The 14205-nt window shown below is 39.6% G+C and overlaps 1 protein-coding gene across 1 annotated transcript in view; it reads right to left on the reverse strand.

Moving 5' to 3' along the window:
* Dnajc24 (DnaJ heat shock protein family (Hsp40) member C24) overlaps positions 1 to 14001 on the reverse strand; it is a 44552-nt gene extending 30551 nt beyond the window's left edge. Inside the window, exons 1-2 of the mRNA XM_032903847.1 lie at positions 13898 to 14001; positions 13143 to 13289 (exon numbers count right to left, since the gene is read on the reverse strand). Of these exons, the coding sequence (XP_032759738.1) occupies positions 13143 to 13250 (108 nt within the window). The 5' untranslated portion in view covers positions 13251 to 13289; positions 13898 to 14001. The remainder of the gene's footprint in view (positions 1 to 13142; positions 13290 to 13897) is intronic.
* Between the last annotated feature and the right edge of the window lie 204 nt (positions 14002 to 14205).

A 14205-nucleotide genomic window follows, 5' to 3' on the forward strand; every position in this document is an offset into this window, starting at 1 on the left:
CAATGACTATGAAGAAGTTGAATGTTGCAGGTCCAGAACTGAAACACAATTTAACTTGTGCTACTTTTAGCTCCCTAACCTCAAATAGTCAGACATTCCTTTCCCAACCCTGTCTCAAACTTAACATCCTAAAACTAACAGATAAAAGTAGTTTGAAATGTATTAAGTTGAAAAAAACTCTAGTTTCCACCAGCGAAAAGGCTGAAAGGTAACTGTTGCTGTAGCATAAGTCTGTGTTCCTGGGTCTTTGTGTTTGACTCCAGAATAAACTCCTATCCCCTCTAAGGCGAGAGCTGTTGTGTGTGGTATGTCCTACATGGTCTGGCTGTGAAACACATCATCAGCCCTTATTAGAGGATTGTGAGGAATAGCATTTTGATTTTAATTCTGATAGAATCTGACATTTCCCATCCTTCCTCAGCCCTCAGAATAAGCCTGAGAGTGAGGCTTCGGTGTGAGGACATGGCCACATGGACAGATCAACTGAACAAGATATATACACGGCTGCAGGACCAGGCTCTAGGGCCTCTAGAAAAGCCATCTTAGATCTCAGCATCATGGATGTTTTTAAAGACACTACTTGATCTACCTGACATTTTAAAACTTCTCCAACACATCATTACAACATTAATGGCCTTTGAGACCAAATTAGAGTTGGTTTTTGAGATAGTGACCAGTAGCTCTAACAAAGAGGAAGATTTAAAAGAAGAGAAAAGGAGGAAGTGGGGGGGGCAAGCAGGAAAAGCAGGCAGAGGAAGGGGAAGAGAAAGTGTCTTTTAAAGAAAGGATTAGAGGGGAGAAGGAAAGGTGGGGAACAGAGGATTTCGAACATCAGGAAAAAAGAGGAAGAGGCTGAAGAAAGCAAAGCTTGCACTATTCATGGTATATGTATTTTCATGGTATATGTATTTTTCAAAGGAAGCACTAGAGGTGGGCTTGTGGAAACCAGATTCACAGTGATCGGAAACCAGGATAGAAGGCTAACCTCTCAGGACACTTTGAACAGCTACAGTTAAAATTTTAAAGTAAACACTGACCTCCAGCCTCCTCCAAGGATCACCACTAGGACACTGCTGACTCTCCCTGTTCTCTAGCTTCTTTCCTTTTGTTTTTGCTATAATTAAGGATGTGAACACTGACCCTAAGCTAAAGTCACCCATGCAAAGTAAAGAGTGGTGATGTACAGACACCAACCCTCCCAGTGCTGCTCTCCTGGAGCAACCTGAGGCTGCTGGCAACCAAGGCCACGCAGTACTAATTAGATGCTGTGCTCTGTCAAAGCGCTCCTGCTCTTCTTCTGGTAATTGATCATTCTGCCATATTAATGAACGTGCATACTGGCTTGAATTCCCCCAAGTGCCTCACCCTTGAGAAAGAAAAGCAGAGAACTGTGGTTGATGAACACTGCCATTCCCACCCAAGTCAGTTCTAAACATCTTCCTGTTTCTTTCTTTTGAAGAAATGTTTTTGTGGATCCAAAATGCATAGCTTCCTTAACTCTAATTTCTGATTATTTAATTTTACTGGCCTTAGGAAGCTATCATGAAAATTAAATGTATGTAAAAAGCACTGGCATTTAATATATATACATTTTAATACATATACATTCAAACTTGATGTGGAATTAAACACATAAGACAAGTGCTGGTGACAATACTTAATCCCTTTCCACTCAATGATAAGAGAAATATACCTAAAATGGGACTCACTTAACAAGTAAGTGACCTTAATATGGATATAGAGACTCGATAGTACAACTAGAATATGAAGAAAACACATGCCCTCTAGACCGCTTCTGATTTTCATTACGGCAAATCAGTTATCATAAAGGAGTCATTAGCCAGTCGGTGCGGGAGGGCTTAAACCTCTGTGGGAGTGGAGTGATTCTTTAATCAAAGTGAGTGAGGTTTGGAGATGCGCTCATCAACTCTTGTTCCTTCAGCTCCAAGACGTCTACCTGCCTCAAATAAGACCATGTTACAAACGCTATGAATAGAAGGACTACACAGGTGTCCTTTATACTTTTATACCACAGTAGCGTTATGAAAGCCAGAAGGGGGAAAAAATCCAAAGGTAAAGTCAAGTCTAACACACTACTGCCACCTAATGCTTAGTAAAATATTGTTTAAAGAAAGTCAACAGTTCATTGTTTTGTATAACAACTAATAAATACAACAGAAGTTTTCAAAAACAGGCATAATTTTCCAAGGTTTTGTGGCTTAGAAAAAAATGTAACCTATGTTAAAGTTTCCAACCCAAAGGTTACTCTTCAAAAGACACCTATTTACCGCCTCACTACAACTCAGATACTGTGCCAGCCAATAAGACAAAGGAGAGATCCCTGCCTGGAAGAGTCTCACTGTCTTCTGGAAAAGAACAGGCATGGGAATGATCATTTATATAGTAATGGTTAAGATGGGGTGCTCAGTTAATAGAATGAAAACTGCTCATTTTGTCAGGGGAGCTTTGTAATAAAGATAGTATCAGTCTGTGGAGGAGCTGTAGAAGATTAGCAAGAACCCAGCTATACCTCTCCTGGGCATATACTCAAAAGATGCTCCAACATATAACAAAGACACATGCTCCACTATGTTCATAGCAGCCTTATTTATAATAGCCAGAAGCTGGAAAGAACCCAGATCCCAGGAATGGATTAAAATAATGTGTTACATCTACACAATGGAGTACTACTCAGCTATCAAAAACAATGACTTCATGAAATTCATAGGCAAATGGAATGAACTAGAAAATATCATCCTGAGTGAGGTTACTCAATAACAGAAAAACACACTTGGTATGCACTCATTGATAAGTGGATATTAGCCAAAAAGTTCAAATTACCCAAGATGCAATCCACAGACCACAGGAAGCTCAAGAAGATGGATGACCAAAATGCAGATGCTCCCACTCCTTCTTAAAAGGGGAAAAAATAACCATAGGAGGGGATATGGAAGCAAAATTTAGAACAGCGACTCAAGGAATGTCCATTCAGCTACCAAAACTAGGTAAGATTGATGAAGCTAGAAAATTCATGCTGAAAGGGACCGGATATAGAACTCTCCTGAAAGACACATTCAGAGCATGTCCAATACAGAGGTCAATGCTAGCAGCAAACCACTGAACTGAGAACAGGGCCCCCTTGAGGGGAATTAGAGGAAGTATTGAAGGAGTTGAAGGAGTTTGCAACCCCATAAGAACAACAATGCCAACCAACCAGAGCTTCCAGGGATTAAGCCACTACCTAAAGACTATACATGGACTGACCCTGGACTCTGACCTCATAGGTAGCAATGAATATCCTAGTAAGAGCACCAGTGGAAGAGGAAGCCCTTGGTCCTGCCAAAGTTGGACACCTAGGGCAGGGGAATATCGGGGGGGTGGGGGGGCAGTAAGGGGATGTATGGGGGGAATACCTGTATGGGGGGAGGGGGATGGGATGGGATGGGGGTTTATGGACAGGAAACCGGAAAGGGGAATAACATTTGAAATTGAAGTAAAGAAATATATCTAATAAAAATTTAAAAAAAAAAGAAGATTAGTGTCTCATTGACCTGGATATCCTGGTCAATGAGACACTACAAAAACAGCACAGCAAATAAGTAAGACAGTCTTCAGAGTTATAAACAAAAAAACTGCAAGGCACACAGAGAATGACTGAATGGAACTTTAAATGGTTTGAATGAACTAAGATTAAAATGAAGCATCTTAAGATGCTAAGGCTCACCTCTATTTAAAACTCCACTTTATCTGCATGAGAGAATATAGCTTTGCTTCAAAAACAAAACAAAAAAACAAAATCTGTCCCAGGCATGGGTGAGTTATGACAGCTGGCTTTCTGAGCACAGGTTAGAATAACGATAGGATCAAAGACTGCCAAAGGTTAAGTCACTTCACATGCTGGTCTTAGGCTCACAGGGATCAAGAAAAACCTACCATGATCACTGAACCTGAGAGGAATAACAGAAAATGGGGAACAGTGTACCACTGTACAGAGTAGTCAAGAAGCCAACCGCTCTGGAGAGTGCAAGGAGCGGGTGCCACCAAGAACAGAAAAATGAGTGGATAGAATTTCTGCCTCTAGAGAATTTACTTTGGCTGAAGTAGCCACAAGCATAGGCAAGGAAAAACAGGCTATGCTCCCCAGAATTCTGGCAAGGTCCAGCTTACCTACAGATCATAGAAGGCAGAAGAGTTTTTGACTACAGGGTATCTTCAGAACAGCTCTCAGAATTGTACCTTACCCGAACAGAAGAGGAGGAGTGGGCAAGAACGGGGAGAAGTTCCCACTGCCAATGATGACAGGTGAGCTATTTAAACCAATCTTCCCCCAAAATACAGCTATAGAGTCCAGATAAAACTGAGACAACCATTTATTCCCAATAGAAAGAATTAGGTTTCACTTGGTATTTTCGAAACAAAATTGTTTTGGGGTCTACTCTCTACTCTCCCTTTTCTCTCGCCCCCAGACTGCTCTGTACTCTTCTCTCAAAGCTAGTGGCCTCCTTACTACTTTTTATTCCACATGTCTTAATGCCCTATCTCCTCCATATAATCCACACATGAGAAAGAACATAAGATGTTTTTGTCTTCCTGAATCTGTGTCACCTTACCTTTCAGATACATCCATTTTGCCAGCAAGCTTTATCATTCATTTTTCTTTACAGATTTTAGAGATAAAATTCCACTACCTATTATCCATGTATCTGTTGATGAATATCTGGGTTGGTTCCATTCCCTGGCTGTTGTGAATAATGCGGCAATTAACATGGATATGCAAGATAGGTAGATCTATAGTCCTGTAGCTCAATGCCTGGGAGTGGTACAGTCGGGTCACGTGATAGCTCTATTTTTAATTTTTTGAAGAGCCTCCACTGATTTCTCTAATGGCTATCCATGCACATCAGCAATGAATAAGGGTTCCTCTTTCCCCCTATCTTCATCAGCATCTGCTGTCATTTGTTTTTGTGATTTTTGTGTAGCTAGCCCTTCTAGCTACAGTTATGGAATCTTAATATGCATCCCCTGAATGGCTAAGGATGCTGAAAACTTTTAAAAATATTGAATGTGTTAGATAGTTTTATGTGAACTTGACATAAGCTAAAATCAACTGAGAGGAGGGAACCTCAATTTAAAAAATGTCTCCATAAGATAAGGTTGTAATGATTGATGGGGAAGGGTCAAGCTCATTTTGGTAGCACCATCCCTGGACTGGTGATCTTGGATGTTATATGAAAGCAGGCCAAGTAAGCCACAAGTAGCAAGTCAGTAAGCGCCACCCCTCCAGGCCTCTGCATCAGTTCCTGTCTCCAGGTTCTTAACCTGTTTGGGTTCCTGTCTTCACTTTTTCATAAACCCATTTGACTCAAGACAGACGCATCAAAGACTAAGAGAAAATGGGTTAATGGAACAGAAAACAGGATAGCTAAGCTAGGCATGGTGGAGCCATGAAACTCTGAAACACCAGTCTTGGGAGGTAGATGTGTGAGGATTAAAAATTCACATCTTTTTGAATGCAACCTGTGATGCTGTGATTTAAGGAGAAATCTTGCTCTTGGAACTCAGCAGTGAGACGGACTGTCTTTGTAGGCTAGTGAGGAGAATGCTGGCTGAGACCTTGTAGGTAGTCAGGATAGGTCTGGTCACCAGGAAGGCCAACCATGGCCTGAGGTGAGTTGACCACTTATGGCAGAGTCCATGATTTCATCAGTCATTCCTACATAAGAATGCATCCATGAAGGATGAGGATTTGGAAAGATCTAGGTGAGTGACCAAGAATATATTCACATTGCAAGGGAGCTTTACTCTAAATCCATGGGGATGAAAGGTCCTGAATTTGAGGCCTTCCACATCTCACCCTATGACCTCTTTATCTGGCCTTGTATTGGTATCCTTTATAATAGCCTCTGAAATAAATGCACATCTATCTGCCAAGTAGACATCTTTGCAATACTCATGTCTTAGTTACTTTTCTTTTCTATGATAATACACATGACCAAAAGCAACTTGGGAGGAAAGGGTTTATTTCATTTCATAGCTGAAGTCTACACATCCAGTGAAGTCAAAGTAAGAACTGAAGACAAAAGGCAGACACTGATGCAGAGGCCATGGAGGAGTGCTGCTTTCTGGCTTGTTTCCCATGGTCAGCCTGCCTTCATATCCAACTCAGGACTAACTGCCCAAGGGTAGTGCCATCACAGTGGTCTGGGCCCTCCTCCATCAATCATTAAAATTCATTAATTAATTAATCAGTGTTTGACATACTTGCCTACAGGCTAATAGTATAGGCATTTTCTTGATTGAGATTCCTTCTTCCCAAATAACTCTAGCTTATGCCAGGTTGACATAAAATTAGCCAACATGGCTCACATGCTGAATTTAGTCAATAATCACTAATTACCTTTGAGATGTTAGCCTTCCCTTTTCAATTTAGAGAAACACAAACTGTTTTCCCAGTAGCACAGTAGCACATGATAGCCATAATATCTCCAAAGAGCTGAAGAACAACACTATGGCCGTTCCTTTATTTTACTCACACATTAAGATCATATTTCCTGCTGAAATATGACATGACCACATTTTCTTTCAAAGAACCACAGAGTATAAGTGCATATCTATTTATGATAAAGGCACACACTATTCAATATCTCTGGCATGCCTACAAATACACTACTAGATGCTCACAGAAAGCTTTAAACTACCACATACAAATAAAAGCAAAGTTTAAAACTGTTCTGACCTCAAAGAATAAAACCCAGCTGCCTTCTAAGTGCAGGCTGATGTCTTAGCTACCTTATTTCCCACAGTTTAATAAAGGTTAACTATTAGGGTGTGTGAAGGCAGCTTCTGAGCCCCAAGTGCAGACTAGAGACTCAGACATCAGCAGTCCCATGCCACCTGCTGGACTTCTGCTTCACTTTCTCCAACTATTACTACTCTTGTTTTGGTTTTTGGTAAACTGTTGTTTACCTCTATTATTACCTAGTCCCATCCCCAAACCAATTATGTGCTGTAATACAAACCACAGATTATATATAAAAACTAAATGATAAATATCTTTAATCACAATTTATATAAGTTTTGTAAACATAACTATTTTTTAAAAAACCTGTGCATCTGTGTCTCATCTAAGATTACTTTTGCCTATTATCGATAAGGAATATTATATTTTAAGAAACCAACTTCAAATATTGTGATTTACATAGGAGGTAGTCTCACTGAAGAGATTAACAAAACACAGCTTCAGGCTGGCCGTACACAGCACAAAGTACAGTACTTGAAAGCATGATCGAGGCCCCTATCTTCAGTACGGAAAACAACAAATTCCTATATTCCAACTTAAAAGAACTCTTGGAAGCATCGTGATTAGAACAGCTTCTGTGCTTCTGAAGAGTGGTCATGGTATTTCAGTTAAGCCGTGTCCTGAGAAGGATGAAGGAACTGACAATACCAATACCAATGAGCAGCCTAGATGCCTCAGAGAACCCATATGCTCCAGTTCATCAGCTTAAAGTTGAAATCCCAGCACCCAGGAGGCTAAGACAGGAGAATTGCTTAGAATTCAATGAAAGCTTGGGATACAAAGAAAGTTCCAGCCTAATTTGGGCTAAAATTCCTGTCTCAAAAACTAACAAAACAAGTTATCACCTTAACCAGCTTACTTAAACCAGCTTAAAAACAAGTTTTAGGATGTTGGGTTTAAGGTGGAAGATAGGTTATCTGTCACTGAATTTGTTCACACAGCAATAGCTCACAGTACTGGGCTGCTCAGTTTCTTGGTTCATTGTGTACTGTCCTGACAGATTAGCTGAAACCAGGTGATCTGTGGAGAACACAGCTTCATGTCTTACAGTCCTGCAAGTGGCCTGTGCCTTAAGGGTGCTCTGCTGATCATCCCTGGCAGAAGGGTAAAAGAGATTGTGTGCACGAAAGCAAAAGAGACCACACTCAGCCTTGTACCAGAAATATAATTCCCCAGCAAACTCACACCTGTGATAATAGCATTGCCTCTTCATATCCCTCCTCTAACACTACTGCATTAGAGATTATCTTCACAACACTAAGTGTCCTCTCCTCTGCCCTGTGAGAGACTCAACTCTTGGTCACACTAAAGTAGAACTACCTTCCTCAGACTGTGTGTACTTTTCCACAGCCAAGCCTCTGTGTGCACCAACAGAACCAGGTTCGTCCTCTCCTGTAAGTGACTGTCAGCTGTCAGAAGGTGCTCATGAAGGCCATGGTCACAGAATGGGTAAGATTAGCATTGTCCAGTACTAATTTTGAAAAAGCTGCCCTGGATCCCGATTTCTTTCCTTAGCCTCCATAGCAACTCCAGGAGCAACAGTTGGCTCCTGTTGTTAAGTTTCTCTTAACTCCCAAATACCTACCCTGTAAGCAAGACCACTTCCTTTGTGATGTACTCACAAGTACATTTAAAGAGTTGTTCTTCGCTCCCTACACCAATGTGCTCTTTCCATTTTGATAGAACACTGGTACTCTGGATAGCTTCTCTTTCAAGGCATGAAATAAATTACATAAGGAGCTTAGAGATAATATAGACATTATAATCAAAAAAGCCTCTAAATACATACATAAATACAAAATTATATTTTGTATCCCTACAACACTAAGATTATCACCAACACTTCAGCCTTAAGTGACATGGATTTTCCTTAAGATTATGGGACATGCTCTACCAGCAGCATGTAATTTTCTGACACAGCAATTCTATTCCAATTGAAAGGTATCCTGTAATATTATCAGTGTCAACAGAAAGAGACCCCAATTTTCATTAAAGCTTTATCTTCAGAAAATAGCAATTTTTATACATATAAATATAAGCTATGCAGGAATATTAAAACTAATATTTCCAGGTCCTAGATGATTTTAAAGCAACAGGTTATTATTAAAACTGTGATCCATGAGAAATGAAACACAGTTTAGAGTTGACTTTCAAGAAGAAGCAATCGCTTTTATAAATAAGCACTGATAAAACACTGCTAGGAAATGCTAATTGTTTTATTTTGTGTGGTAAATCATTTGGCAAGAGACTAAATACTGTATAAAAGAAATATCTTTAGGGTAACTGGGCATTTGACATTTCCATGTGACTTTAAAATATTCTAAAATATTTCAGTCAAAAAGACTGTTTTCTGTAGGATGATGGATAGGGGACCATGAGAAAGGGTGCACATGGGGACCTGAAGATTGTAAAAACATTTTCAAGCAACTAGTGAGAGTTACTCAAGTCAGGCAGCAAGTAGGTCAAACTAGACAAAGACAGTAAAAGTACCAAGGAGGAGTATCTGCCCCACAAGAGGAAAAGAAAATAGCTCACGGCCTCTAATAAACAGCAAATTTACACACACACACACACACACACACACACACACACACACACACACCCATGTTTCCTCACCAAATTACATTATTATAACAGCAGTGGAATTAGAGAAATATGGATATATAAAATGAAGAGCAGGAATACACAAGAATGCATACTGAAGAGAAAAACACCAAAAACTGGGATGGAAAATTGATCATCGTCTATGATCATAATGCTTTGTATATTACACAATCTCAACAGATCTCAGAAGCTAAGCAGGGTTGGACCTGGTTGGTGCTTAGATGTGAAAACTGACTGTAAATGGTACCTGCTAACATTCTGATCAGGAGTCTCTTCAGAGACCAGTGTGGTAAAACAAATGCTTGGTCCCCTGGTCAGTGACATCAGGGAGTGATGGGACCTTCGACAGGCTGGTAGGGTCTAAATGAGGCCTTAAGGTCCTTAGAGGTGCCCTTGAAAGTAATTGTGGGAGCCTGGTCTCTTTCTCTTTTTCCTTGCGCTCTATCCATTGATAAATAACTTTGCTCTACCATAAGCTGCCCCAGCACAAGTCCAAAAGCAGTGGATCTAATGATCATGGATCAGAACATATAAAACCATGAGGTGAAATAAACCATTTCTCTCTATAAGTTACTTGCCCTGGTAACGGAATGCTGACTGACACAGTATCTAATTCAGAAAACTAAGACATAAGCCTCAAGTGCAAGAGTGTATGAACTCACTCATAAAGCCATCTCTAGGAATGAAGTTGTGGGCCAGAACAAAGCAAGCTGTCTGTTTGAAACTTTAACAAAATTAATTGGTTCCCCAGTATCCTTCCTTATCACAAGGTCAGGTATCTACTCTTTCCAACAAAAATAGAAAAATAGCATTTTACTGTGTACATGAAGACTAATGAGGATCTGAGTTCAGGACTATTAGTCACTATGTTAGGGTCTAGGAAAAATGCTGTACTGAACAAAAAGGAAGGATGGAGGGAGGGAGGAAGGGAAGGAAGGAAGAAAAAGAAAACTTTAATTAATTTTTAAAAGACAATAGAAAGAAACCTCTCAAAAATAAAAATTAAATAAATAGGTAGAAAATAAAAATGACAAAATAAAAAAATCAAAAACTTGGTGACAGACTATTAAAATACAAAGTTGTCTACATTTATTAAATATTTACTGTATGCCTACAACATTCCAGAGATGGTTTTTAACAGGAGACACCTCAGAAAAATACCGTGCTCTGGAATACAAGTAAAAACAATGAAGGAAAGGTGAAAGTGTGATTAGCTAGATCAAATGCTGCTAATCAGGTTGTGATTTAAACTAAGAGACTTCGGTACCTGAAGGGGGTGGTATTAACTATGCCAGAATAATAGGCACAAACCAGAATTCTTCTGGGAAAACTAGGGCTTGGCCATCTGAGTAATAAACCAAAATGGTGTTTCATAATTGATTGCTGCTTTCAGCAAGGAAGATGGTGGTGGTGGTCCTGGACAACAGTAATTGCAGTAGAGGAAGAGAGGCAGAGCCTCCTGGTGGAAGAAAGGAACTGGAGAAATGTAGTGAAGCCATCTTTGGGGAACAGTTTTCCCACAGAATTTAAAGATGGAACAAGAGCTGGCAGAAGTGGGGTTAACAAGACGGGAGAGGAGAAAATGGCACATTCAAATTCAGACAGGAACACTCGGGAACAAAAAGCCAAATATCTTCAGTACCATTACTATTAGCCTATTGGTAAAAGCACAGAGGAACACATCAACTCGTAAGTCTCCCTTTGCTTTTGTAAATTAGAGGGCTGAAGAATAAAAAAGTTGAGGCTCCCACGAAGCCTACTGAACTAGCACAGTCTCTATATTAAAAGTGACAAATATGGCTGAGATAAATTAAAAACGGTTTAAGTCTGTAGGTGGAAGAATATATTATATTCCTATAAGCAAAGTCAATACTAGTAAGGTATCAATTTTGCTAGAATGGATATATATTAATGAAATTTTATTAAGACTGAGCCAAAACTGCTTTGTTGGATTTTACAAGCTGATTCTAAAGTTTCTATAGAAATGTGAGCACGGGCTAGCAAGACGGCTCAGTGGGTAAAAGTATTCACCACCACACTCAAGGACTTGTGCTTTATCTCCAGGACCCACAAGACCCAATTGAGTCTCTCCTGTTGTTTTCTGATCTACACACACGCATATGCATATGCACATGTACACACACTTTAAAAAGAATGAAAGCAAACAAAAACACACTCAAGAAGAATGAATTTCAAATAGTACTTAGAAATAGACCTATACTGCCAACACAGGCTAATGAAGAAAAAATACATTTTCAGCAAATGATGCTGGAGGAACTGCATTTCCATATTGAGAAAAATAAAGATCTAACCACCAATCTTGGTCTACATAAAAGGTATGGGTCTATCAGTAAAACAAACTATATAGCTTCTAGAAGACATGGAAGAATATTTTCATGACATCAGAGAAGACATGCAAAGCAGTAAATATAAAATAACAAGCCAAATGTCTATTATTTCATAAAAGTAAAAAACTTCTTTTTTTTTTCTTTTTCTTTTTTTTCGGAGCTGGGGACTGAACCCAGGGCCTTGCGCTTGCTAGGCAAGCGCTCTACCACTGAGCTAAATCCCCAACCCCTCAATAAGTAAAAAACTTCTATACTGGGGTACAGCTTAGTACTGGACAGACATAAGTTAGACCCCATATATTGTTAATGTGCATATAAATTGGACATGCACTTTAGTCCTGACAAATAGGGCCACATGGAACCTTCTCGTTGCTTAATCAAAAGACAGCAATTCAAAAGTTCTACATAATTTATGTCCCACAATTGATTTTTAAAAAGCAAATAATTAACAGTGAAAGCAATTTTAAAAGGCTTATATTATCACTATCCAACAGAAATATAATCTAGACTATTAAATAAATGCTCCAATACATGGTAAACATAAGCAATATTAAGTAACATTTTGATATATAAATGCCAGCATGGATGGGACAAAGTGGGCACAAAGTCCCACGTCCAGATGAGTAACTATTGGCATCTGATAACTGCAGGCAGAGAGGTCAGTTTTCTTTGAGGGTCTGACTCCTGGCAGATGGACCATACACAAGGGCAGGCCCCACACCTAAGAGTATCTGGGCAACACAAACTGCACTGAATGGGTTGAGGAGGTAGGGAGGGGAACTCAAAATTGGGTTAGTAGGGAGTTGGAATTATGTCTGTGAGAAGCTGGGAGAAGGGAAATGGAGACAAATCAAAATTGTATGAAACTCTCAAAGACTAAAAATATTACTTAGAATTGTAGTATTGTATGCAAAACAAGCACATGTATTCTATTCAACAGCCAGTAATTAGAAACTATTATCATTTTAATATATAACTGGTGTAAAAAAATTTAGACTTTTATATTCTTATTCTTACCAAGTCATCAAAATATAGTGAACAGTCTATATAACACATTACAATTTTACACACAAAAGAACACATTTTAAGTGCTCAATAGTATGGCTAGTTTTAAATAAAAACCATTTTAGAGACTTAATGTGGATTATTTCAGTCAAAATTAGTTGAGATGAATAAAGCGATCCAGGTTCTGAGAGTGACAGAGTCAGGGGATTCTAATTCAGTCACCACCATGCTATTCCACACCTAAATCAAAACTGTTTTTCTCTACTGCAAAAACTTTCAAATGAACAAACAAATATTTAGATTCCTATTGATAGAAATGTTTTGAAGCTTAACACGACAGAACTGTTTTCCCCACCACGATTTCAAATCTGCAAGAAAAGACTTACCAGTAATATGAGTTTCTGATACTTTTGTTTTAGGTCTGACACATCTGCAGATGGGTCTGCCCCTAGAATGCTATACCAATCCTTTTTGACTGTCTGCTCAAAAGCCATCAGCGTCCTTCGAACCAGAAGGGGGCCTTCTCTGATACCCTGCAGCACAAATGTTACAGCAATTCATTATAATCAGAATAAAGAAATATTCCTTCCTAAATTCTTTATTACTTGAGTAAATTGTAATCATAATGCAAGCCCAAGAAAGTCTATATTTCCACTTAAAATGTCCCATAAATGCCATGTACAAGGATACAAGGATATAAAGATACAGAAAACCTATTAGATATTTCATGGTGTATGCGTATCACTTAAATAAATTTACAGTGTCATAAAAAGAGAATTTAATAATGAGCCTGGGTGATGGATGGGCTTCTAAGAAGGTATTTCTTACCATCTAATGGCAAAACGGGCATACAGGTGCTCATTAAACACACTACAGCTTAATAAGTATTTATGAAACGAATAGATAAAAGAAATGGAATGACAAAGAAATTGATGTTAAGGACATACACAGCCCCTGAATTTCCCTGGTTCACTTCTTTCTTCTAGAGTAAACATAAAGACGCACGAAATGACAGCACAGTTGGGGAGAAGGGAGTCCTCTTGCTAGGGCAAAGATCCATCCTCACTGCCTGTAAAGACACTGTTCTGAAGCTGAGCACTCCAGGATGCCACAGTCCTCCGGGCTTTAGAAACAAGCTCACTATAAAGCAGCCACAGTCCGCTCAACCCAGGCTTCCCCCGCTGAAGCCTTCCCTGGCTCCACACAGCGTCCGACTTACCACGTTCCACCCTGGGCTGAGTCCACTTGCAGCCGCGGCAGTACGGAGCGCGGAACTCACTTTCTTTTCCGCCGGAAGTCGGAGTACAGCGGGAGTTCGTTTCCAGTCGCGCCCTAGTTGTTGATGCACAAATCTGAAGGGCCCCGCCTCCTGCCCTGACGCGGTCGCTATGGTAACTCGTCCGGGTTTCTGAGGTTTCTGTCAACAGTGAGAGGAATAGTGAAGAAATG

This window comes from Rattus rattus, chromosome 5 (assembly GCF_011064425.1).
Source record: "Rattus rattus isolate New Zealand chromosome 5, Rrattus_CSIRO_v1, whole genome shotgun sequence".
Lineage (NCBI taxonomy): Eukaryota > Metazoa > Chordata > Mammalia > Rodentia > Muridae > Rattus > Rattus rattus.